The sequence below is a fragment of the Podarcis pityusensis genome (genome assembly GCF_964106645.2).
Source record: "Podarcis pityusensis genome assembly, chromosome: 13".
Taxonomy (NCBI): Eukaryota; Metazoa; Chordata; class Lepidosauria; order Squamata; family Lacertidae; genus Podarcis; species Podarcis pityusensis.
In genome coordinates this window covers 42,990,676-43,017,659 of record NC_138038.1, presented here as the reverse complement: position 1 = coordinate 43,017,659, position 26,984 = coordinate 42,990,676, and the positions used below count along the sequence as shown (strand labels likewise).

At 47.7% G+C, this 26,984-nt stretch overlaps 2 protein-coding genes across 5 annotated transcripts in view; one reads left to right on the top strand and one right to left on the bottom strand.

Moving 5' to 3' along the window:
• The first annotated feature begins 970 nt into the window (after positions 1-970).
• On the top strand, positions 971-6,997 carry LOC308461064 (uncharacterized protein). Of its 2 annotated transcripts, none has more exons than XM_080977660.1 (2): positions 971-1,085; positions 5,612-6,997. In XM_080977660.1, exon 2 carries the CDS (start codon positions 5,729-5,731, stop codon positions 6,740-6,742), a length of 1,014 nt encoding a protein of 337 aa, XP_080833786.1. In that variant the 5' UTR covers positions 971-1,085; positions 5,612-5,728; the 3' UTR covers positions 6,743-6,997. The 2 variants fall into 2 exon arrangements, with proteins under 2 accessions (XP_080833786.1, XP_080833787.1); XM_080977661.1 differs by lacking the exon at positions 971-1,085 and adding an exon at positions 2,032-2,257.
• Positions 6,998-8,239: 1,242 nt separating this feature from the next.
• The window catches only part of KHNYN (KH and NYN domain containing), a 35,223-nt gene continuing 16,478 nt past the window's right edge, over positions 8,240-26,984 (bottom strand). The window contains exons 1-8 of one of the 3 annotated variants that reach the window (XM_080978157.1): positions 23,203-23,518; positions 18,732-19,028; positions 15,499-17,327; positions 13,586-13,716; positions 12,385-12,481; positions 10,485-10,592; positions 9,545-9,646; positions 8,240-8,705 (exon numbers count right to left, since the gene is read on the bottom strand). In XM_080978157.1, the coding sequence (XP_080834283.1) occupies positions 8,384-8,705; positions 9,545-9,646; positions 10,485-10,592; positions 12,385-12,481; positions 13,586-13,716; positions 15,499-17,327; positions 18,732-18,950 (2,808 nt within the window). In that variant the 5' untranslated portion in view covers positions 18,951-19,028; positions 23,203-23,518 and the 3' untranslated portion in view covers positions 8,240-8,383. Of the gene's footprint in view, positions 8,706-9,544; positions 9,647-10,484; positions 10,593-12,384; positions 12,482-13,585; positions 13,717-15,498; positions 17,328-18,731; positions 19,029-23,202; positions 23,519-26,984 lie in introns of those variants that run through there. The other 2 variants (XM_080978155.1, XM_080978156.1) reach the window with 2 other exon arrangements.

The window sequence follows — 26,984 nt, the reverse complement described above, 5'->3', positions numbered from 1 at the left end:
TTTCACCCGTATATTTGCGCCGAAAATAACAGCTCTAACTGAAAGGCAGCGTGGAGATCTGTCTCGTTTGTTGCAATACACATGCCTAATAATCATTGCATAATCTTAGCCGGTTGTATAACCTCAGAAGGCGGGTGGCTGCGAAGGGAGGCTGCACTTTTGAATTTGCCACCTGAATTTGCCCACGTACACACAACCGGGCAATGTCACACACCAACTTGCCGCCCTCCCCCCAAGCCGAACTACGTAGACTCCCCCCCCAACTCTCTCCGGCGACGCCCAAAGATGGGAGGTGTGGCGGGGGTGTGGCCAACTTTTCCGCACGCCCCCCCGCACGCCTGGGCTCGGCGAGGAGACACAAACAGTTCCGCGGCTTCGCTTCACGCCAAGATCCTGAAGGGGGAGCAGATCTAGGCGGAGATCTGCTGAAGGAGGAGCAGATCTCCCCCTAGATCTCCTCTTAGGATGGAAGCTATCGGAATAGAGGCCGTCCTTTGCACCTGCCCTATGCCCCCCAAACGATGAAGAAGCACAGAAAACCCTCCTCTCTGCCCCCAGCTCCGCTACGGGGAGCTCCGCCTACGCACAAACTTTCCTTGTCTTTACAGCAGGGGTCAGCAAACTTTTTCAGCAGGGGGCCAATCCACTGTCCCTCAGACCTTGTGGGGGGGCCGGACTATATTTTGAAGAAAAAAAAGAATTCCTATGCCCCACAAATAACCCAGAGGTGTATTTTAAATAAAAGCACACATTTTACTCATGTAAAAACACCAGGCAGGCCCCACAAATAACCCAGATAGGTGCATTTTAAATAAAAGGACACATTTTATATACTGATTCCCGGACCGTCCGCCGGCCGGATTTAGAAAGCCATTGGGCCGATCCGACCCCCGGGGCCTTAGTTTGCCTACCCATGCTTTACAGTGTTTGGTTTTGGGTCTCCTCCCCCTCGGGAGGGAGGAGCCGAGGAGCCCGGCCTTCTCCGCCAGCCCCTTCCGGGAAGCTGCCGTGGCCCGACTGTCAGCGACTGCAGTCCGGGAAGCCGCTGCGCCCTGGTGAAATTGGCGCGAGAGCCTGCAAACCAGGTGAGGATTTTCTGCAGCTGCATTTGCTCCAACCGACCTCTGCTGCTTGTTGTCACTCGCTTGCAGGCTTCCTCTCATGCTGTGTTGTGTGTTTGTTTTTGCCCTGCACCGCGCACCACGCAGCGGGGTGCCGTGGGGGGGTGTGTGAGAGAAGTTTTAGGTGTTCCTACCTGGGGGTGGGGGGCATTGTGACGGCGGTGCTAACAACCGTGAGTTAGAAAGGCCGAATCCTTCAATTTTTGAAAATTAGTCAAGGGGCGGGGGCAAAGAAAGAGAAGGAGAGAGAGGTGATGTCATTTATTTGTTTGTTTGTTTGTTTGTTTGTTTTCACGAAAGCTATACACGGCTTGATTGTAAAAAGGGGGGGGTAGTTTCAGGTGGTTTCTAAAAATTATTAGATCACTCCTAAAAGCATGTTAGTTTCCTTCCCCATCCCCTCCCGCCCAGCAGAATGACTGGAATGGGGCTTTAGAGGGTATCTTCTTGCTTGAAGCTCCACTACACTAATTTTGCACTGGGAAGTGGAAGAAGGGCTGTGATTATTATTAACTTGTTGTGATGGGTGAAGCACTCTGTGCTCACAGCTTGCATTTCAGCGTGCTCTATGGAAAATAAAGCCTTGGGCTTGGGAATTAGCCCTTGTGACAGAAGCCCAGGATTCCTGGGTTCCTGGCCCAGTTCCGCCCACAAGGAGTGACCCTGCAGGAATAGAATCCCTCACGCACCATTCCTATGGCCTGCAGAAATGCCACAGGATTCTGGATCTGGGGGGGTCCTAGCCTTCTGCAGCTTAAGAAACCATGGCACACTCTCTCTTAAGATTGCCACTTTCTCTTCATATTCTGGCACAGCTTCTTTGCGATGTGGAGAGAGGCAGGAGGAGGAGAAGGATAATAGCAGTGATGTTATCCCCGACCTCCTACAGCACGGGAAAAGCTTTTCCTGTTGTGTTTCTGCTTCTTGTGCCAGATCTGGTTAATTAATAGGACACTTGGCGCCTGTAAACATCCAGTGGTCATTGGTCTTCCATAGCTGAGAATAATCCCCCCCCCCCAAGAAGCCTGAATTGCAAACCACACTCCTTGATCCCCGTTTTTGTTCCTCTTAAAAGCGCAATCTCACAGGAACACAAGGAGCTATCTAATTCCAAGTCAGACCACATGTCTATCTAGGTCAGTATTGTTTACACTGACTGGCAGCACCTCCCCAGGGTTTCATACTGGGGCTCATTTCCCATTCCCACCTGGAGATGCTGGGGTTCATTTAAAAAAATAAATAAATATGATATTTATTAAAATTTCAAAAGATACAAAATTTACACAAAGACAAAAAGTAAAAATACAAAAAGTAAAAATACAAGAAAATAAAAAATACAGAAAAAAGAATAAAGTAAAAACAAAACAAGTTCATTATTTTCAGACCCTTGACTGTCATTGCCTTCTTTCTTAGACCTCCTCCTCCTCCCTTCCTTTGTATTCTAGTTATTAATTATCCCAGCAAATCCTTTCCTTTCCATGTTTCATAAAATTCTATCATTACATTACCCTCGACTAATTTAATCCTATCTTTCTATAATAAAATAAACCTTAAAGTTTAAAACTTAAGTCTTAACCTTACCAGCTTCTTATAATCATAATATTCTTTCATAATTCTTTATGCATCCTTACTAAAGCCAGGTAATTTCTTCCAACATTTTTCTATCATTCATCAACTTTATGAAACATTCTAATAATAAAGAAAAAGAATAAGAAAGATATAGACAAGTCCAATCTTTATCCAACGTCCCTTCCTCCTGGTTCCGGGATTTGTCAGTCCTTATTCCCATCAGTCTAACCCGGTAACCTTATGTCCGAGGCCCTCAGGTCACTTCCATGGTCCTTCCGCGGCTCTTCTTCATATTTATAACTGTAATTTCCCTTATCTCCTCGTGGTAACTCCAGCTTGACAATGTCTCTTGCTCGTGGTAACTCCAACTTAGTAATGTTTTTAATCCTTCTCGTCAGATCAGACCCTTTTCCGTATTCATCACTGCATTCCATGTAGTGTTTAAAAGCATGTTTCAAGGGCCCTCCAAAATTGAGAGCCCCCACAGTCCCAAACATATCGCAGCCCATTACCATATTTAAAAAGTCCAGACATCCCAACATAGGGGGGTCAATCCAGCCCCCCATTTCCAAGCCACACCGAACTTTTCCTTTCCAGATCTGGCTTTTTCCAAATTCATTTGTCCAGTCCAAAGGATCATACTCCTGTTGGGTCTGTTCTGTCAAAACACACTCCTGATTTAATGCCACAAACTCCTGTTCTGTCAAAACACACTCCTGGTTTGAATCCTGAGTGGGCTCCACATGTTTTCCCACAGTCTGGTCAAAACATTCCACTGCCTGTTTAAGATTTCTAGTCGAAATGGCCATCCAGTTCACCTTATCATGTAATTCTTCCAGTAGAGCATTTGTTTTGTAAAAAGCGCGCACCAAGGCTTCTGAAAACATTGTCCTACACAGTCAAACACTTTCCCACGGTTATTTTGTAACAGCTGTCAATTCCCTGGAGTTAGTTACAGTTTCAGAAGCTCCCCCTAGGGGGAAGACTTATGTTTATTTTTGCTACAAAGTTTCCTTCCCCCCCCCCAAAATACTTAAGATACTTTGTCCATATATATTCCTTTAGAATGCAAAAGGGAACAGTGGAATCACAAAGTTTCTCTTCTTTTAACTGTCTGTCAAGAAACAATTATCTTGGTAAACTCACGTCAGTCCTGACACCCCCGCTCCAGGATCAGGACGGAGGAAAATAACTTCCTTTTGCAGTTACTTCAAATAGTCCAAAAAAAAGATTCCCAATTTAAAATGTTGAAATCCACTCTTTTAAAGAAGATTTTCTGAGCTCTAGTGTAAATTGCCTTTGCTTTATTCTATTTACAAAAGAACGGAAGGGTGACTTCCTGTTTAGCCCTTCCCGCTCCGTACCAAATTCAATAGATTTTTTTATAGTCCGATTCTGTCCTTCTCACGAATCTTTATTTGATATCCCATTTGTTCAAATTCTAAGTACTCACGGGTGCTTGTTTTAGAGTCCAAATTGTCCCAGGAAAGAAGGCAGCGCTCTCCGGCAGCAGCTATGCGGCTTCGCTCCACGGAAATAGCAATTGACTCACAGCACCGCGCCGCTTCCCCCTCCTCACTTCGGAGCCCGTTAGTGGGTTCCTTAGCGGATTGGGGGGGGCGCTAAAGGTGCCCGCCGAGTCCCACGGTCACAGGCTTCATCCGCCTGTGATTTTGAAGGGGTCCCCGCTTCGCCGTAGCGGAGTAGACCCTGTTTACCGTGGAGCCAGTCCCTCCAGTTCAGAGGGAGTCCGCCATTGCCGGTGGCGCCACCCTGGAAGTTCAGAGATGCTGGGGTTCAACCTGGGATCTTCTGTACGCAAAGCAGATGTTCTGCCTCTGAGCTGCGACCTTTCCCAGTATTCAGCTTGTACACACTGTTTGCTTATGAAATCACAGAATTGTAGAGTTGGAAAAGGACCACAAGGGCCATTTAGTCCAACCCTCTGCAATGCAGGACTCCTTTTGCCCAATGTGGGTCTCAAACCTACGACCCTTAAGAGTTTCATGCTGTACCAACTGAGTTGTCTTACTGAGATTTATAGATAATTCCTGGCGTACTCGGTATTTGCAACTCAAATTGCCACAGCAGCATTCTTAATCTAGGCAGGGGAACGTATAAATGTATATGCATATAACATTGTCCAGTTAGGTGCTGCTAACAAGCCAAATCTCTGGGAAACGAGGCCCTAGGCACAAATGCATACTAAAGTTATGCAAACAGGGGAAATGCCCTAGAAAAAAACTATGGCTGGCTTCCAAAGGAAAATGAAATGAAAACATCTGTCATGGCACAGTGTTTGCAGATACAACAAAGCACACCTATCTGGATCTGAGATTCGAATGCCAGCCCTACTTCTCATAATCAAACTAGACAAAGGGGTACACAAGATTACTTCAGGGACAAATCAGGCTGTTCAAGTATTCAGTAGGAACTTGTTGAATGATGTAGGGTAATGATCTCCCGCTTGAATCTGCCGTAAGGTTAGGGTGCCTTACACGGTGGGCTCAGGTGCAGAATCTAGCTTCCTGAGAATTTCAGCTTTGCATATAAGTGTAACTGCAAACACATGAGCTTCTGGCCCACAGGTTTGCAAATATTTCCTTGAGAAAGCACACGGGCAGCAGAAATCCAAGATCTCAGGTGGGTAATAATCAAATGACATTTCACTGGGCTCTGCACAGCACCTTAGAGCCAAATCAGAATAAATTGTGCTATATCATTGTTGCTTTTTAAGGAGGCAGAAAATAATGAAAAACAAGATGTTCTCAACAGAGGTGTTATTGATGCAGTTTGGATGCCACTGACACAGAATGTCACATTTTTTTAACACAGCAGGACCCAGCCCTGAGTTAAGGGTCACTTCATTGCTTTGTATAACTAAAACAAGTATTTCTCATTTCCCTTTCCCTCTCTACCAGCAACAGCAATTCACATTTTGTGATAGATTGCCTCTGGACCTGGAGGTTCCATTAACCTGTATTTGCTAACACCTGTCGATTAGAACCTCTTCCGCATCTCTCCACCGCAGGACATCCATGGCTGCCATTGTGCCCCGGGCAGACTCCCGTGGCACAGACATCTTTGCTACCCGCCACGGTTTCTTCGTCGTCCGCTCAGACCTGGGTTGTTTCCTCCAAGCGCTCGACTTCCGTTTGGGGCAGGACCTCCAAGTGTGGGATCTGCACCCGGCCTGCCGCGGTGGGGACCACTACGTGGGGGACCCCACCAGCTCCGCCATCTACCTCCTCCGTGGGGACTCGTTCTGCAAAGTGCTTGACCTGAGCTCCGAGCCACCCTCCAGTACCCTCCCGCTGCACCCCAGCTGCCAAGGAGGTGACCATTATGCCTTCTGTGAGGGCCAGTTCTTCATCTTTTTCCTGACACGTGGAGTGGTCCTATCTGTGGCCGACCTGGCCACTGGGGCCACGGCTAAGGAGATCTGCTTGGAGCCGGCACTGCTCAATGGACTGTATTACTATGGTGCTGACGCCAGCCACCTCGCCTGCTTAAGGATGGATGAAGAAAACGGCCTTTGTGGCTACCTTTTTGCAGCGGCAGGGCCCAAGGAGACCTTCTCAGTCCACCCTGATGTGGTCTCCTTCCTTCCTGGGGGGCTGGGCCACACCCACGGGGCTGCCTTTGGGGCTTGGGAATGCCTCAAGCTGATCTCCAACGCCACAGACCTGCCCATGCCCAGCAGCCATGAAATCACCCGCAAAGTTGGTTCCTCGAAGCTGGCTTTCAGTCAGAAATACCGCGTCTCTGGATCTCTGGATCCAGAATCCTTGGCCGCCTCCCTTCTCCAGCACCAGTTTTCCCTCCCCGTCGCTTACGGTGGTCTGGGGCTTCGGACGGAGCAGGAAGAGTGGGAGGAGGCAGCTGAGGAAGGAGAGGCTTTGCGGGTGATATTGCAACCCCGTCAGAAGCTGTACTGGTGGCATTACCAGCTGGGGTTGGGCAAAGAGCCCCTTCTCTACTGCCGGTCTCTGAAAGTCACCCGCAGCCCCTCGCCACCCACCCATATACCTCTGCCACCGGTTGATTCTTGATGCCAGGACTAAGCGACAAGAATCTGATGTTTGTTTGGTTGGGGTTGTGCATACAATAAGAGCGCTGCTTGCTTGCTTGCTCCCTGCCCTGCCCTGCCCCGGCTGTGCTTCCGGTTTGTTTCGTTGTTACACCCATTTCACAGGCGGTAAAACAAGTTGCTGGGCTTCTCTTGATGTAGAAGGGGCCTGTGTCACACTTGGTGGAGGTCATGAAACCACTACTGTTCAAATAATAATAAATGATAACAACATTAAGTCTTCCTGAGCATTGTCTGGTATGAGGGCTCCTAGGTGTCTATATTTTATTAATTTTTTAATAATAATTTTTATTAATCCTGTAAAATTTCAAATTCTGTCATTCCATGACCAACAAACATGTAGCTTGGTCAAGAAAACAGGTTTATTTTCTTAGCTTTTAAAAACAGTCCAGTTTTGTTTGTTTTTTACATTCCAGGAAAACAAAACAAAATTTCTTCTTTTCCTTGATTGGGAATGGAATTGGATATTTTGCTATTTTCTAAGTAACGGAGAAGAATTTTCTTTTCATTTTTTTAAAGGAAATATATATATATATATCTGAAAATAATAATTTGTTATCCCAAACCGAAAGAGCACACTATAATCTACATGTTGGGTTTAAATTTAAGAAATTAAAATCTCAGAATGTTATATATATATATATATATATATATATATATATATATATATATATATTATATATATTATATGTATATATATAATATATTTACTGTCTTAAAATTCAGGAAGTGTGCTCAACAATGTTTATGGGACAGATTATTTAAACGGTAAAAAGGCATTTCGTTCAGCCCAAGAAATCATCTAAAACAGTTCCAGTTTATGAATAAGTGCCCTTGCGTGTCGCATTATGATTTCTTCCTTAACTGGGAAGGTGTACAAGGGCCTTCCAAGGAGCTGTCCTTAGACTAACCCTAAGACATCTGAAAACTTCTCTCAAGTTGGTCTGGAATTAATATAACTGCCATGTTATTTTTTTTATCCCACAGACTCCTGGGCGGTGTAATATTGTGTGGAGGCTTGAGAATCCTGTCAGGAATCTGCCTCATGGAACATTTCCCACAATTCTGTGGTAGTGTGAGGAGGCCATGACAGTTAAATCAGTTTAAATTCACAGTGAAGACTTGCCCAACCATGCAGGTTGAAGGGCAGGGGCGTATTGCTCTGTGTAGCTTCGGCTGGCCATATAGACTTGCCGATGTGGTACCCTCCAAATGTTGTTGGACTCCCAGTTCCCATCAGCCCCAGCCAGCACAACTAATGGTCAGGGATGAGTCCAACAACATCCAGTAAGCACAACTGTTGGCTACCCCCCAGCACGCAGTATCTTAAACCCTGAGTTACCTTAATGTTAGGTGCTTTTTGAACTGATCATTATTGCTACTGGCTAATGAGGAGAACCATCAATGGCTCTGTGATTTTCGTACTAAGAGAGTTCTGAGGGAAAATAACCACACGGTGTTATATAGCGAAAGGTTCTTCTGTATCCCTCAGGAACAGACAGCTGGCGCTAAAAACCAGTCATACCAGCACGGGCGAGCCCATTCTGGATGCAGCTCCATGGATAAATGCACAGCCCCCTTGGGAGACAACAAGTTTTCTGGCTCAGAAATTGAGGCTGAGTATCGCCTCCGAAAGCTTGTTGAGGTCATGGCAGCAGGGCTCCCGCATGAGCACAAAATCAACCTTCTTGTCTTGGTCCACAAAGATCTCCAGGAGGTCTCTCCTCAGCCGCTCGGTCTCGTCCTTGGGCCGGAGCTGCTCCTCTGGTGAGTTCTGTTTATGGCCCTTCCTTCGATCCGTAAGCAACCCTCCGGGTGGCTTCCTGTCTCGAAGCTGAAGGACCTCTGTCTGCGATGCACGGCCCACGGGGACAGACGCAGGCACAGACCGGCCAGCGAAGGAGTGGCAGTTTGGGGCCTTGGTCCTGCGATGGTGAAGGGACATAAAGCAGGTTTCAGGAAGGAAGGGTTTAGATGGTGGAGACAACCCTTTTAACTAAAAGGTTCAAGGCTTCAGGGGAGAAACCCACATTGCAGGGCAAGACAGTGAGGTGTTCTCTGCCACAAGGTCCCACCCTCCATTTTGACCACCCCCTCCCAGAGCTGCCTCCATCATTGGCCATTCTTTGAGGCTGCCTTAGAGGGCAAGGTTAAAAAAAGTAGAAGCAGCAAGGTCCGCTACCTTGGCTTTTCTGAGACCCAACTGCTATTTAGCTCCTCTCCTCCCCGAACTGCCTCCATAACTGACCATTCCTCATAACTGCCTCAGGCAGAGAGGCGAGAAAGCAAGGCCCATGGAATCGACCTCCCTGGGACCGCCTGCCATTTGGTTTAACTTTGTCCCAAGAGCTGCCTCCTGGCCATTATGCAGCAATATAAAATATCCAATACCTATGTTTACCTTCCACTCCCCATTTCTTCCCTTTCGTATCCTAAATCTCAATGCTACTATTATAAAATATCAACCGCCGTTTGAACCCTTTTGCAAGCCAACCTGAACTTGGAAGGATATGTGGCAGTATAATTTCCACTCAGGTTTGTTGTAGCTCCAACCCACATACTTCTCTGGCCACAAGATGGAGCAGTGTCACCATGCACTGAAATATATATACTTCTGTTTTGTGGTTGGAAAGCGGGGGACACAAACAAAGGGTGTTTTCCTAGGGACAGCTGCTTGCTCCGGCCCATGGAGACTTTTTAACATGTTAAATGCCTTTCCCGACTCCACTCAGCTAGATCACTTGTTCCACGTGTGGGTGCATACCTGGGGGTTTTCTTCAGGAATTCTGCTATGGTGGGCCCGTCTCGTCCCAAGGGGTCATCGGGAACCATGAAAATATTCCCCACGAAGATGTACTGCAGAAGGCTGGATGGTACACCAAGAAACAGAGTCAAGAAGAGTAACGTAAAGATGGATGGGACGTATTAAGGCAATGGGGCCCTAATCCAAACCAGTTTGACGGGCACTTCCTATTGCCTAGAGAAAGAAGTGGCATTCAGGCCACATCTGCACGGTTCATTTAAAACATTATTACACACCATTTTAATAGTCGTGGTTCCCCCCCCCCCCAATCCTGGGAACTGTAGTTCATTACATGTGCTGAGCTATAATTCCCAGTGTTTGAACCATCATCCCTCTTTCCTAGGGAACTCCAGGAACTGTGGCTCTGGGAGGCCAGTTCAGCTGTTTGAACAATGTTAAGGGTGTTGGGAATAGTAGCTGTGTGAGGAGGTAAACTACAATTCCCAGGATTCTTTGGTCATGTGCTTTAAATGTGTGGTGTGTACAAGTTTAGGCTATTGGTTCATCTACCTCGGTGTTGTTTTTATCATTTATTAATTAACAGGTCACTTCTGTGCCAAAATGGTAGCTTGCAACTAAAAAACCAATACGTAAGTAAAATACACAACAACAGGCAGGTTGTTGTTGTTTTTCCCCAAAGCAATTTCTGGACATGCCAGGGAATGAGCCTCTCACCACTAAGCCCAGGGGCCAGAGTACAATTCTTCAACTTCCCCCATCTACCCAGTTCCCAGGCCACAGATCAAACAGCAACCAAAGCTCTCCAGAGAAGGAGGGCTATATATCCACATCCTTTTCCTACTCTCCCCAGCCCTGCTCAACTGAGGGTGAAAGCCTGGCACAATCGAGAAAGTCAAAAGGAAAAAAAAGAAGGCTACTCTGTCACCAATTTCCACAGCACCTTTCTTTAATGATTCGGATCCATTTCTTCGACTCTTTCGCAAGATCCCGGAACTGGTCGTTGGTGACGATCACGCCGTTGGTCTGTTCCGCTAGTTTGAGCATGAACCTGCGGGTATAGGAAGGGAAGAAAACACCTGTCAAATAGAATTTATTTTTAAATTTTAGTGGTTCGCCACAGAACCCAATGAAAACTGGAACTGGAACCCAATGAAAACCCACTGTGATGATGTCATCCTCCACTCCAGGCCAGGATTGCACAGTAGCTAGTGTGTTAGATTTCAACTGGGGAAACCACAGTTCAAATCCCTCCTAATGTTACCGGACTATAACTCCCATCATCCATTTGGCCATACTGGCTAAGGCTGATGGGAGTTGGAGTGCAGCAGTACGCTGGAAGGGTCACAGCTTTCCCCGGCCCTAGCCCCCTTTCTCAGCCTGACTTACCTAACAGGATTGTTGTGAGGAAATAACGGAAGGAGAAGGATAAAAATATACCAAGGAAACGGAACACATTTGAGAATTTGGTTCTGGAATATCACTCTCTGTGGTGTGACTGACATCACTTCAGAATTTCACTCTGTGTCTTGGTAGCCACAACGTGCTTCAGTTCCTTTCTGTGATAACCACCCTTTCATATCTTGTCAGTTACACCATGACTCAAAAATCATGCCTGCCACCCCCACCCCGGGCCCATCTGCTGGCAGAGTCATTTCCTACTTCTGCCCCAAACCCTCGTACTTGTGACCTCATCAAAGCATAGCGATATCCGGTGACTTGACATCTGGAAAGCCCAACCTGGGGGAAATCCCAGGGAAGGTCCAAGTTGAAGCAAAAAAAAAAAAAAAAACAAGACCAGAGAAACAAAGGATATTTTCATCAGTTTCTGCCACACACAAAAACCCCACCACCGCCTTGAAGAAAGCGAAAAACTGAAACAGCAATGTTTTATTGACTGATCGGTTTAGAAGAGATCAAACCCTTCCACCGACTAATCAAGCGCACAGAAACGTTCTGATTGACTAAAACAGGTTTGGACAGGAAGGAGATTCAATGGTTGAAGGTTTCTGACACCCAGTTGTTTTAACAACAGTTAAGGCAGGCAGGTTGGACAGTGTTCTCGAAGCTACCAGCATGAGTTTGACCAAACTGCGGGAGGCAGTGGAAGAAAGGAGTGCCTGGCGTGCTCTGGTCCATGGGGTCACGAAGAGTCGGACACGACTAAACAGCTAAACAACAACAACAAAGCAGGCATAGGTAAACTCACCCCTCCAAATGTTTTGGGACTACAACTCCCATCATCCCTAGCTAACAGGACCAGTGGTCAGGCATGGTGGGAGTTGTAGTCCCAAAACATCTGGAGGGCCGAGTTTGCCTATGCCCAAGTTAAGGATTCTCTTCCCCACACAAATCAGCCAGTTGGAATTATTGTTCTGTAGTAACGCAGGTGAAGATCTGAATGTATACTGCATCACAGTGCATGAGCTCATGGGGCGCAGCAGATAATTGGCTCCACCATCACCCCAGGACCACTTTGCATCTGGCTCCGCCCCCAATGTCATTCCTTTGATTTTTTGGGGTGGACCTTGGTGTTCCAGCCAAAAACGAAAGTGGGTCCTCAATTCTGTCTAACCTTTGGCTAAACTCTCAGACCAAACAGACCTTTCGTCTCTCCTGCAGAGCTGTACTGAGCTCCAGCATTCCACTCCTTCCCCACCAATATTTAAAATTTTAGCTGAACGTTCCATGATCTCGCAGCAGGCAGACCAACAGCAGGGGGAGATCAGGGAGATCGCTCACACAGGGAACAGCCACTCAGTGCCGACAGGCGAACCTCTGCCATGTCTGATACAGAGAAACGCTGAATTGCCTTTATGGTAAGTTCAGAAAGCTCTGCTGACCTGTCGTCATACGGCACGATGCCCTTCCCATCTATTTTGCGTGACGGCGTGACGGAGAGGATGCTCAGGTTCTGTAACTCAATCAAAAAGTGCTGCTCTGTGGTTGGGGAAAAGGGAGAGGAAAAAAACCAAAGAGGAATGATACTTGCATTGAAGCTGAGACACCAACATCACATTCAATGACTCCTCATTTCTTATTGGGGCTGCGGCAGTTGCAGCCTGATCTCATCCATGTTTGTTTGGAAGTAAGTGTCCTTGGTTCCAGTTAAGACTTACTCCTCAGTAGGTAGGTGGCCTTTCATGAGGAACACAGGAGGTTGTCTTAAACTGAGCAAGACCATTGGGTCCATCAACCTCAGTGGGTTCTCTCCTAGTCCTACCTCGATATGCCAAGGATTGAATGCTGGAGTCGTCTTCTTCATGCAAGGCAGATGTTCTTCCCCCAAGTGTGGGGAGGCTTCCCTAATCTAGTGCCCTCCAGATGCTTGCATAGCCTGCTATGGGGGGTGGGACTGGACAACCCTTGGGGTCCCTTTCCCATTTTATGATTCTATGTTGATAGATTAAAACTCTCATGCTGGCATGAGTTATGGGGAAATCTCTAGACCTCCTAATGTTGTTGGACCCTAACCACCAACAACTCTGTCCAGGGTGGTCAATAGTCAGAACTGATAGGAGCTAGAGCCCAATAACATCTAGAAGGCCATAGGTTTCCCCCATCCCTAATTATTTTTAATGAAAATACTTATTCACACTCAAAGCTACAATAGATACATCTGGCACTGTCTTAGAAGAGGTGTTCTAGTTGATCTTCGAAATAGCAGGGAATGTCTCTTTTAAGAATGGAGCATAACGTGAGAACATACACATTGAGCCCTATTTGACCAGAACCAAGGTCCGTCCAATCTAGCATCCTATTCTCACAGTGGCCAACCAGATGCCCATAGGAAGCCGTATGCAACAGCACTCTCCTCACTTAGGATTCTCACCAACTGGTCTTCAGAGGCTCACTCCCTCTGACAGCGGGGGGCCTGCGGCCACTTTTCTCTGCATCAGTTAAAAGCAGATCGCCCTATCTTTCTTAATAACACACAGATCAATCCAAATAATCAGTTAATGGCTTTTAAAAAGCAACAGCACTGCCCCCGCAAAAATATCGTCTGAGTTCTCACCCAATAGGTGGGAGCCAGCCATCTCTCACCTCTCACATTGGAGTCTTCTTCCATCCGATGTGCAGGTACTAAGACAGTCACCTCCCGGTGCCCACGGTCCCAGAAATATTGTACGGCCAGAGCGATGCCCCGGCATGAGAAGAACTGGTTCAGACCGTGCCTACGAGGACAGATGATGACACTCAAAATGGCAGGACTATAAGAAGAATCACTTAGGTGAATCCACTGGCTATCCCAGCAAAGGAAGCAAGATACACAGCAGATCGTAAAAAGCATGGGTCCAAGCTGTATTCCGCTTGACCCACACTTTCTAGGCGCAAATCCAAGCAGTTTCCCCCTTGCCCCGCTCCTTTCAAAGGGAAAAACTGCTCTTTAAGCGATAGATCAGAACAAATGGCAATCTGGGGGAAACCCAAGATGCTGTTTGCTCCGAATGAATACTAAAGAGCTGTTTTCTCAAGGGAGAGCAGTGGGAGAAGAGAAAGTGTGGATAACCCTGGGGTTAGCAGCATTGCGTGTTTTAAAGCAGTGCCTTCCAAATGTTTTTCCCCCCACAGATCACTTGAAAATTGCTGAAGATCTTGGGGAACCACTCAGTGATTTCTCTGCCTGCTGTATGCAGTATAATTTTCAGTTCTATTTTTTATTACTTTTATTTCTCATATAAATATATACAAAATAAAAGTAGCATTAAAAATTACAATTAAAAGTCAATATGAATATTTAATATGATGGATGTGCCATCTCCCATCTTTAAACACAAATCCACCTGAATGAAGCTCACAGGCCACAGGTGGTCCATGGACCAGTTTGGGAACCCCTGTTTTAGAGAACTGGTGAGCTACAAATGTAGATGAGTCTTTCCTTGGCCAGCCAAGGCAGAATTCCTAGAAGGTACATTTTTTACTATAACTGTGTATGTGTGTGTATCTATATCTAATCTATATCTAATCTATATCTATCTATCTATCTATCTATCTATCTATCTATCTATCTATCTCCAAGATGGAGAACCTGTTCTCCCGATGCTGTTGGGCCTCCCAGCTCACATCAGCCCCAGCCAGCATGACCAATAGTTAGAGAAGATGGGAGCTGCAGTCTTAACATCTGGAAAGCCACAGCAACCAACAGGGGCTATTGGGGCCTTCAGGATGGTATACTCTACCACAGCCACGCTGGAGATTATGCCTCTATGAGGGCAACAAAGGACTCCTAACAACTCTAAACATCCTTATCAAACTATAGTCCCCAGGATTCTTTGTGAGAAACTGTTTAAAGCAGTTATGTGCAGATGGGGTTTAAAAGACACCCCAACAAATTCACCATTATTCGTTTTCTTTTCACATTCGTTTCACACATTATGGTAAGACAATCTCCTTGGATTAAACCAGAGATAAGAGATCCTGCATCCTCCAGATGTTGTTGGACTCCAATTCTTATCAACCTCAAACACCATGGTCAATTATGGATTATGGGGAACATCTGTCCAGCAACATCTGGAGGGCTACAGGTTCTCCACCTCTTGACTTAACATTCTGCCTGAACCTAGGACCCTGGTATGTTTTCCCCGACAAACCACAATCCATAGACCAATACAAACCATTGTTTAAGCCTTGTTAAAGGGAAACAAACCACCATATCAGGTTCATATGTAACACTAAGCTATATCCCTCCTTGGTTTGTTTAGGCGCTTAAAAGGGAGGAGCAACAAAGAAAAGATTGAGCTGCACAACCCAGCATCCCCTCTAGAAGTTGCTAGACTAAAACTCACATCATCCTTAACCATTTGCCAGGCTGGCTTGGATGGCTAGGTACTGGAACCCAATAACATTTGAAAAAATGTCCACAAGATAGCTACCTCTGGTTTATAACAACCTCATGTACCACAGCCATACCAATAGGAAAAGCTCATTCCCAGGCTCCCTACAAACACACCACTCACATCATGGCCACATTGCTGCCATCAATGATGATCATCCGTAGGTTCTTCTTCCCTGGCGTGTTGGCCAACTTGAGCTTGAACTCAGTCAGGAGGGCTTCCTCAAAGCGCTGGGCTCCGGTTACTGTAGGAACAGAGCCTTGGTGGGGGAGCCCTAAGCTGCTGCTTTCTGCCGACTGGCTCCCCTCAGAATCGGATGTCGAGAACAGGTGACCACTGGGGGAAGGAGAGAAAGCAGCAAATTCTGGCTTGACTGGGGACAAACTGACGCCCTCGTGGAAAGGGGACCCACTGTTCCCCCCTCTCTCCTGAGGCCTCTGAGGCGAAGATTCCCTGTGATTCAAGATGGCCGCCCTCCAGGCACCAAGGTGTCCTCCATGTTCTAGCTTTGCTGCTGAGGCCCCCATTGCAGCCTCAGCCTCCTCTTGGTGTTCCCCCTTCTCATTGAGCCGCCTCAGCAGACCTGCCAATGGGGCTCCTGTCTGTATCTCTGTGGGGATCTCGCTTGGCGAGTGGCCACAGTTGGCTGCAGCTGCTTTGATGAGTTCCCGGAGATACTCATTTTCATCCTGGTTCTTTTCTGGTGGCGAGAGAGAGCGCTCTCTTCCCCCAGGCTCCATCTGAGGGAGGACAACCCCTTCTTTCTGGGACGCCTCTGCCATCTGGACCCTGTCCAGGATAGTTGAAGGTGCCTCACATACCCCTCCCTCCAAGAGTATCTTCTTGACCACCCGTTCCTCATAGCCCATGGTTTTAAAGAAGTTCAGCCTCATTTTGAACTCCTTCTCCGTCCACGATGACAACAGGACATCTGACGATGGCTCCTCTTCACTGGTTTCCTCAGGCAAGCTGGCAGGGCTCGAGTCCCTTGCACAAAGAACATTCTTCCCCTCGTGACGATCCTGCAAAGACTCAGCTTGGCCTCCGTAACCAGGAAGAAACCGAGCCTGTGCATTTGGAATAGGTTTAGGGGAACTCTTGGGAAGTGCTGGCCTCGTGGGGGTTGTTACCTCAGGCCAACCCTGAGGACCATTCAAGCAAGACAGGTCGTGCTGAGGCCTACTGGGGAATTCAGGCTCACCAAAGCCTCTGGAGAAGTCAACCCTTGACACCTGAGGTAGAGTATGATCTTGAGGCCTACCAACCGTGACAGGCAAGTCAGTCCTAACATCTCGAGGCCTGACAGAGTACTGCGGTTGTGTAGCCTCTTGTGGGGACTTGTGAGGAGATGCTTCAGGCCTAGCAAAGCCTGCAGGCGAATCAATGGTAGAGTCTCCAGTTCTACTCTGTTCTTGGACTCTACTGAGTCCCATGGGCAAGCCAAAGGTATTTTTACTTGGAGACTGAGGCCTGCCGCCACCACCCATGTTAGTTTCCCAGCCCATCAAATGGTCTTGCCCGAGGCTTGGTGCCCAACATCTGTTCCTTTGCCTGTGCTCCCCATCTTCTTCCTGAATCTCCTTCACCAAACTGAGCAACTCCTCCTTGACCGAGGTGGGAAGGATCAAGAGGTCCATAGCGTGTTTGTCATTGTAGGTTTCCACCAGCTCCAGGAAGGCCCGTTTGACTTGGGTCTCCTGTTCCTCAGGCAGCCTGAGGTTCTTCTGGTGCTTTTCCACAAAGTCCTGGATCCGGCTCTGCGCCATGACGAAGGATTCAGCCAAGCCGGAGACTAACAGAGTGCCAGGGCGAAGGAAAGTAAGGTTGGCAGATGTCCCTTGGGTGAGGCAGTCTAGGAACAACCCCTGGGCTCCCAGAAATATGCACTGCATGTCTTTGGGGTAGTAAACCTCTTCACTCAGCTCTGGTGCACAGAGACCTTTGATGTATTCCTGGAAAATAGAGCATATGTGACATTGCAGTTGGTATCCCCATGATGAGCAACCCCTCCACCTTTGGGAACACATACCATGCAAGGTAGTTTTATGACATAGTGAGTTTCTCCACTCCCTGTCATTAGCAGCTGAAGGCCTGTGTACATAATAAGAATGCAATGGTGCTGGAAGATATGACCTTTGCAGGGGAGTTTTGCCATGGTGGCATTCCCATGCAGGGCATAATGCTCACTTCTGCTCTTTACAAGGGGCCATAGATCAACATCAGAGCATTTGCTTTTGCATGTAGAAGGTCCCAGACCTGTTCCTCACAATCTCCACGATCTTGGAAGGCAGGCAGCAAAGGAAGACCCCCATGTGAGACCCTGGAAAGCCCCTGCCAGCCAGAAAAGACGTTACTTGGCAAGACAGATCTATGGTCTAAGGCAGTAAAAGGCTACTTCATATGGTGATATATAGCCACGTGCTTTGGGAAGGGCTGAGGCTCAGTGGGAGAGCATCTCATTTGCAAGCAGATGGTCCCAGATTCAATCCTCAGCATCTCCACAAAGGGCTACCCCAAAACCTGGAGAGCTGCTGCCCAACAGTGCAGGCAATATTGAGTAAGCTGGATCAATGGGCTGACTCAGCACAAGGCTGCTTCCTATGCTGGTATATTCCAGATGTGCTAGGTGCTTACTTTAACAGCAGAAGAGGCCAGTGGGTGGCGTCTCTGTCCTGGATTCCAAAGGCTAGTCCATGGGTAGGCAAACTAAGGCCCAGGGTCTGGATCCAGCCCAATTGCCTTCTAAATCCAGCCCGCAGATGGTCCAGGAATCAGTGTGTTTTTACATGATTAGAATGTGTGCTTTTATTTAAAATGCACCTCTGGGTTATTTGGGGGGACCCCTGACCATTAGGTCCAGTTCTGCCCATCTCTGGGGTTGTGGTGCTCATCTTGCTTTATTGGCCGAGGGAGCCGGCGTACAGCTTCTGGGTCATGTGGCCAGCATGACTAAGCCGCTTCTGGCGAAACCAGAGCAGCACACGGAAACGCTGTTTACCTTCCCGCTGCAGCGGTACCTATTTACTTGCACTTTGATGTGCTTTCGAACTGCTAGGTTGGCAGGAGCAGGGACTGAGCAACGGGAGCTCACCCCGTCGCAGGGATTCGAACCGCTGACCTTCTGATCGGCAAGTCCTAGGCTCTGTGGTTTAACCCACAGCACCACCTGTGTCCCTGGGGCATAGGAATTCGTTGTTATTATTTTTTTCAAAATATAGTCCAGCCCCCCACAAGTTCTGAGGGACAGTTGACCGGCCCCCTGCTGAAAAGGTTTGCTGACACCTGGGCTAGTCGATGGAGACCCACAGAAACCCTTACCGTCTCCCTCCCTCCCTCCCGCTCCTGCCCTTTCGCACCTTTGCCCTCTGCAAATTATCTCTGCATCCCTGCAGCTGCAGCCAGATCTTCCTCTCTCCCTGGGGGTCCTCGCTGGGGCTCTGTGCCGACCCCAGGACCCCCAGGACATTCAGCTCCACCCCAAAGAGCTGCTCGATCCTGGGACGCTGCTGGGTCACCAACTCCCGCACCTCCTCGGAGACGGCAAATTCGTCCAGAGTCCTTCCACTGCTCGTCATGGCGGGAGATCACGACCACCGGCTGCGGGGCCACGTTTCCGTTCCGGAGATGAGGCAGGCCGTTATGTGGATAACGAACTGCGGAACGAAAACACGGGTTGAATGGGGGGAGGAAGGTTCTGGACGAAACCTGAATTTGAAATGCAGCAAGGGAGAAGATGCAACTTCTGCAGGCAAAGGAAGACAACAGACAAGGAGAAGAGAAGACGAAGAGTTTGGATTTGATATCCTGCTTTATCACTCCCCTTCAGGAGTCTCAAAGCGGCTAACATTCTCCTTTCCCTTCCTCCCCCACAACAAACACTCTGTGAGGTGAGTGGGGCTGAGAGACTTCAAAGAAGTGTGACTAGCCCAAGGTCACCCAGCAGCTGCATGTGGAGGAGCGGAGACGTGAACCCGGTTCCCCAGATTACGTGTCTATCGCTGTTAACTACTACACCACACTGGCTCATCGGCACAAGATTCACAGGAGCGAAAACACAAGCTGCAATTCAGCGGCACACAGAAAATCCACAGAATGTGGAACTGCTTGCCAAGCAATGCTTAGCCTTCTAAGGACCTTTATTTCCAATTCTTCTTGCTTTTCTTTTTATAAAGCAATCAAGGTCCTAGTTAAGAAGTAGCCAGGCCAGGCCCACAAAAGCCCAAGAAGCTGCAGAATAACATTTTCACGCCATTCCAAGGTTAGCAAATTCAGAATGAATTATGGAAAAAAATAACTACATAAAAAATGTAAAAAATCACGCAGAAATAGGATTGTTTAAAAATGCAATGCAAGAGGAATTAGGCAATGCATGACTTGCCAAATCCTCTGACCTACCTGAAGCATGCATTTTTGCTAGAGTCCTTTAATACATTTCTAGTGTGGAGCTGACATGGCCCTGGGCTGTGAGATTGCAAGGTCTGGTGCTTGGTTTTATTTTAAAACATGGGGAAGAGCGTAAGGTGAAGCAACATGTACAAGGGCTGCTTTGCATATTGTAGAAGCAAAACCAAGAGGTTCACAGCCAGAAATATTGTGACCAGAAGATAAACATGGTCAAAATTAGTGTATAGTATTAAGTACTGTACAATATAAGGGACGCGGGTGGCGCTGTGGGTAAAACCTCAGCGCCTAGGACTTGCCGATCGCATGGTCGGCGGTTCGAATCCCCGCGGCGTGGTGCGCTCCCGTTGCTAGGTCCCAGCGCCTGCCAACCTAGCAGTTCGAAAGCACCCCCAGGTGCAAGTAGATAAATAGGGACCGCTTACCAGCGGGAAGGTAAACAGCGTTCCGTGTGCTGCTCTGGTGCGGTTTGCCAGAGCAGCTTCGTCACGCTGGCCACGTGACCCGGAAGTGTCTGCGGACAGCGCTGGCTCCCGGCCTCTAGAGTGAGATGAGCGAACAACCCTAGAGTCTGTCAAGACTGGCCCGTACGGGCAGGGGTACCTTTACTGTACAATATAAGGGACGCGGGTGGCGCTGTGGGTTAAACCACAGAGCCTAGGACTTGCTGATCAGAAGGTCGGCGGTTCGAAGGAGCTCCCGTTGCTCGGTCCCTGCTCCTGCAGTTAGAAAGGACATCAAAGTGCAAGTAGATAAATAGGTACCGCTCTGGCGGGAAGGTAAACGGCATTTCCGTGCGCTGCTCTGGTTTGCCAGAAGCTGCTTAGTCATGCTGGCCACATGACCCAGAAGCTGTACGCCAGCTCCCTCGGCCAATAAAGCGAGATGAGTGCCGCAACCCCAGAGTCATCCGTGACTGGACCTAATGGTCAGGCGTCCCTTTACCTTTACCTTTACTGTACGATACACACAGAAAGAGAGAGACCCAAATGCTTTTCCTCTTGGGCGTCTAGCATTTTAAGTCAATAACAAACGCATACATGAAATCAACTTTATGTTTATAAAAAAAAAAAAATTGGCACCTAGGGCTTTGTCAACCAATCCAGTGCCTTTGGACTTATGGGCCCAACATTGGCTGGCTGGAGTAACTGGGAGGTCTCAGCTTATATATACCTCTTTACTTACTTCTCCGCAATCCAGAGGGCCAAAAACTATTTATTTGAAAGTGAAAGCTGAAAAAATATAGGGAAAGCAGCCAGTGGTGTATTTGATTCTAATGTGCCACCCTGATCAGCATTTGTGTATTAGGAATATAGGCCACAGTTGGAAAAGGAAGGAATGAACTGCAAGCCCTAAGCCAGTTCAATAATGCAGGATGTGCATATAGTAAGTTAGTCAATACAGTATTCGGACTTTGTCCCACAAATAGATTCTGGGCTTCTTTCCTGAATTTTTGGGTTTTTCCTCTTTTTAAATTAAGTTTCTAGTCCTGTTACAAAGAACGGAGCGGGGGGTATGTACTGGCAGTAATGTACCTAATTTCTTAATTTCTTAATAAGGCATAAACCTGCTCTCACATTTCTGAGTTGTGTAAACAGGGAACACTAATTAATGATTGACCCTACAGGGCTGTAGTGAGGGCAGGCCAGATAATTACACTAGAAAGAAGCCAGGGATTGGACAGAATTGATTAGAAAATTGTTATTGGTAGAGCCAGTGTGGTAAAGGTAAAGTTAAAGGACTCCTGAACGGTTAAGTCCAGTCAGAGGCAACTATGGGGTTGCGGCACTCATCTCACTTTCAGGCCAAGGGAGCTTGCGTTTGTCCAAAGACAGCTTTCCAGGCCATGTGGCCAGCATGACTAAACTGCTTCTGGTGCAATGGAACACCATGACAGAAACCAGAGCTCATGGAAACGCCATTTACCTTCCCGCCGCAGCGGTACCTATTTATCTACTTGCACTGGTATGCTTTCAAGCAGCTAGGTTGGCAGGAGCTGGGACAGAGCAACGGAAGCTCACTCCGTCGCAGGGATTCGAACCACCGACCTTCTGATCAGCAAGCCCAAGAGGCTCAGTGGTTTAGACCACAGCGCCACCCACGTCCCTAGAGCCAGTACGGTATAGAGTTTTGGACAGGAAGCTCTGGGTTCAAATCTCCACTCAGCCACGAAACTAACCGGGTGATCTTGGGCCAGTCACTCCTAGCTTAGCTTGCCTCACAGGGTTGTTGTGAGGATAAAATAGATAAGCATGAAAGCCAAAAATGGAGCAAATAAATAAAGTTTTCTTAATGCGGAGCAGGGGAAACATAAGAGGGACAGAGGTTATAGGAAATTGTTGTTCTTGCAAATAAACACTGAAGGGCTATAGCTCAATGGAAGCTATTTGCTTTGTTTGCAGAAGGTCTCAGTTTAAATACCCGGCTTCTCCAGGTGGGGCTGGACACACCTGTCTAAAACAAGTGGGAGAATCGCTGAGTCAGCTAAATGGAAAAATAGAGTGACTCAGTATAAGGAAACATTGCTAAAAGATGAAACAACATTTAAGTCAAGGAGGGGGACAACCTGTGGCCCTCCAATGTTGCTCAACTCTACCTCCCAACAATCCCAACAAGTATAACCCATGGTCAGGGATGGGGACAGTTGATTGCAACGACATCTGAACCGCCACAGGACATAAATGCAACCAATATCAGAAGGATCAATGTCTACCCGGAGCAAAAGGCTAGTTAGCCTGTTGTAGGCAAACTTTAAGAGAGAGCCTGGTGGCACCTTAAAGCCACAATTTATTCTCCCTGGGGAAAAAACATGGATCTCCATTTTTATTTTGTAAAATAAACATGAAATCTATCCTTCAGCGGAAAGAGAAGAGCTTGAATATTTAAACGGACAGCAAAGCCTTAAAAGCGAAGTGAAATCCTGCGGCTCATCCATCGGGCAAAACAACACCGCTGGTTTATCTCAAAGAAGCTTTGAGACAAAACACCGAGGCAGGAAACAGTCGGATGTACGCAAACAAAAGCTCACACCCCCCGTGACATGCCTTTTCACGCAGAAAGGGCCTTGCAAACAACGGAACGAGCTTTGCTCCTGGAAAACCCTCTTCTGCCTCTGACAGCGCCCACTGTTTACAACCGATTCCCTCCCAGCCTAAAAATCTGCGCACCGTTGACCAAGCGCCTGTTGCGCCCTAAGCGTAAAAAAAAAACCCGTTCCTCTTTAATGCGCCCCCTCCAAAACACACACCCCTTTTTTAAATTCATAGCTACACGTCCTTTTACACAATGTAATCATTTTGGGGCAGAGGGGCGATTCCGCGCCCGATCTTTCCCACTCGTGACAGGGAGAAGGATCCTGCCCCGCTTCTCCTTTTTCCAAGGAGACCCCGTCGGTCCCGGGACACCCACCCCCTGACCCCTCCTCACCCGCCTCCCCGACACTTGGCAGCTCTCCTCCGTCTCCTACCCGCTGGTGTTGGCGAGGGAGTCCCAGCAACGCCGGGCCGAGGGTGAGGATCCAGCCAATCCCATCTCTCGCCTCGTCTCGGTTTTGGTTTTGTTTCTCATCGCTTCTCGACCCGAGTTTCAGCTTCCATTTTGGAGCGATGCGGAAACGCTTGAGCAGCCGCGGAGTTTCCCTGCTGGGCGGCGCGTCTCGGTCCAGGGAGGAAGGAGGGCTTTCACTTTGCAAAAGGCTTCCTGTACAAGTTTTTAAACTTCCTCCCTTGCAGTGCGAAGCGCGTTACTTGCGAAATTCAGTTACGGGGCGGGGGTCTTCCTCCTCCTCTCTTCCCTAGGAGAGGGAGCTGTGAGGAATAGCCGGCCTCTGAGCATGGGGAGAGTTCTGCGCAACCAGAAATTATTGGAGGAGGAAGGACCGTTGCTGAAAGGGGTCGTGGCTCAGTGGTGGCGCACGACCTTTGCGCGCAAGAGATCTCGGGTTCAGTCCCTGGCACCTCCAGGTAGGGCTGGGGGAAATAGCCTGTCTGAAAGACGCCAGAGAGCCCCTGCCAGTCAGTGTTGGCAGGCATAAGCTAGAATGGTCTATCAACTCAAGCAACGCCCTACCTATGTTTCTAAATACTGCAAAAAAGCCTCTGTGCATGTAACCTGGTCCCAAACTAGGGACCAGGGCTTTAAATTCTGCTGGGATAGCTTTGAAGCTACAGCATGAGCGAGCCCCACTTTGGGCAAAAGATTCCTGCATTGCAGGGAGTTGGACTAGAATCTAAAATTCTAATATTCTAAATGGTTAAGATCATTAACACTTCTTACACCGAACCCAGAAACAAATAGGCAGGCAACCAAAACCAGAGAGAGATGAAAGGCATTCAGGAATATCCTGAGTTCACACACACATCTGACACATGCAAACTGAGTTGTCAAGTAGTACAGGACACTCAGTGAGATCCCCATCCCCACAATGATGGTGATTTGAAGGCAGGTCTCAGACAAGGGATTGCCATGACCATTATCAAAAGTCTTTCATCCCCCCCCCCCCTTTTTTTTTAAGCAAGCAAGAACAGGATGACTGAAGATGGTCAAGGTGAGAACTAAGGCAGGAAAGTCTTGGAAGGGATTATGGAAATTGTAGGAACCGCTCATTTTACAGCCCCCCTCCCCCTCTCCATTGACATGCCCTGGCAAAAAAGATAATAAAAAGCCATTAGATTCAAAGGTTATCATTTGGCTCTTCTAGCTCCAACAGGACAACGCTTATCCCAGCGCTAAGGACAGGTCTTGTAGTTTATGCCCACATTTCTGTAGACCTCTTAGAATAGTTAGGGAATATTTTACTCTTTAATCGAGGTGTGTATGTGTTGCAATTTGCTACCTGCTTAGACTGCAACTTTGCCATCCAAAGCAGCAGTTTTATATATTTTGTCACTCCTATTTTCTATAATAAACCAAGCTTTCTTTCTTTCTTTGTGTGAGAGTTCCTTGTGGACGCACACATCCATAACAAGAAGCGCACATCATAACTCCAGCAGGAGATCCTAGACCTCTCAGCAGTGTGCACATGAATAAACATGAGTGTCGGCTGCGCATGTGTGAATCCAGGTATACACTCGTAACACATCCTCTGTTTAAAAGTTTCCCCATGAAGGAGAGCCCACCAGCTTCTGAGGGAGTCCGTTCCACCGCCAAACAGCTCTTGCCCCCAGAAAGTTCTTCTTGTTGTTTAATTCCTGAGTTCTGAACATCAAAGACCTGCAAGCCTTCTGCCGGCTGCTCCCCTTTTCCTGCCCTGTGGTCGCAAAAGGGCAAGATGGGAAATGTTTAGGTGGGCAGAGCCACCTGCTAAGCGCCCCCCCACCCAATCAAATCTCAGCCATGTGACAAGCCTCCTCTTTGTCTTAGGGTCAGGTGGGGGCATTATCACCCTCACACTGGCACCATGCTGCTAGGGGTGGGGGCAGCACTTCTCGAAAGCATGCCTGTGACTGTGGGAAAGGCCCACCACTCTCCCCTCTCCAGCTCTGAACATGAAATTCCTGAGGCGCAGGGCAGAGCCAGGGGTAACCCCTGCATACACTCATAAACACACTTGCAGGAAGGAGGAGGACCCTGGCGACCATACCTCTTGGGTTGGCTACTGAGGCCAGCTAAAATGTGTGGAGAAAGTAATATCAAGAGGTAATTGCAACAAAACGTTGCAGTGTGCAACATTGCTCTGCTGTTCCTGAATATCCACGGTACTCCATTGTCCCTCTCGCCCAGTCCCCACCTGTCCCCAACAGTCAGTCAACTCTTTTGTCTTACTCCAGGCATGTCCAAAGTCTTTTTGGGAGCCTAGTCTGGCCCACCAGTCGGTTTAATCCAGCCCCTGTGGCAGTTTACTTCCTGAGGTAAAATCTGCCAAAAGGCTCAACAACTTTGTGGTAAAACAACTGTAAAATAAACTGTAAAAAAAAAAAAAAAGCTCAAGAATTTTGGGGTAAAATTGTAAAAAAAGCTCAACAACTTCAATCCTTAAAAAGCTCAACGACTTTGGTTGGCCCTCACACATGTTCACTTCATCAAATCTGGCCCTCTTTGAAAAACATTTGGGCACCCCTGTTGCTCAGTCCTCATTGGGCAATGTTCGGGGTTTCCCCCCCCCCCCCTTCGATTTGTATTCAGGGATTTTTTTCAGCTGGAACTCACCGGAACTGAGCAGTTCAATCACCTCTAGGCGGATGCCATTGTCATTATAAAAGAGGCATTCGTGGTGAGTTCTGGCACTTCTTTTTCTAGAAAAACAGCAGTGCCTGTACTCTAGGTGGGTTTTAGTTGGTTTTTTTTCTTACTTCTGTAAGCTTAAGGTTTCGTGCCAATACCTGCCCCTTGTACGTGGGTGGTGCTGTTTTGGCTACAGAAGGAATGTCTCTTGCACCCGGACATTGTTAATAGCGGGGCTGATAAAAGGAACATGGAAGGGATGCCCTGCTCTTGGAGACTATTGGAAGGAGTAAGCACGGGCTGTGTTCCATGGACTGTTTTCTTCCCGCTCCTGGCTTCCACCCATGTACACCCACACCTCCGCAGATACATGCCTTTGCCCTACAGACCCAGAGCTCACTGGGGAAGTTCCAGGTTGCAAAATCCTCTGGCCAAGAGGTAGGTGTGGCTCCAGCAGCTACACTCAGCTGGCTTGGGGTTGTCGTTTTTCCCCCTTCCTTTCTTTCTCTCGTCATAACCATTGTCTCAGTCTTTTCCTTTTCTTTTTTTAATTCAGTGAAAGGAAACTCTGACACGTTAAGCTTGGAGCTTGCTGCTGTTTTAAAAGTATGTCCTGTTGCAGGAATTCATGTATAGGGTTTTTTTTTGGGGGGGTTGCCCCTCCAGCAGATATCATGCACATGCAACCCACTACCAAAATCAGCACAATCATTTTTGTGACTTCTGTGATTTATCCCCACAAAACACTTCATCACAGTTTTTTCCTATCTATTCAAAGGGCCTCTGCAGCACAATCCAAAATGTAACAATTTACTGATAAATGTATCTGTGTACTGGCTCACTGGGAAAACTTCAGAAATTCATATAGACTCAGCTACTCAGCAGCCCCTCTGCCTGAGTGATAATCCTGATACCTGAGTGCCAGACAGGTAGCCATTCCAGAAAAAAACAAACGCAGATGAAGACAAAAGGGTGTGATTAACTTGGCTGGGAAACAGGGAAATGTAAATATCTCTTTTGTTACACTTGATGGGTGTTTGGTGGAG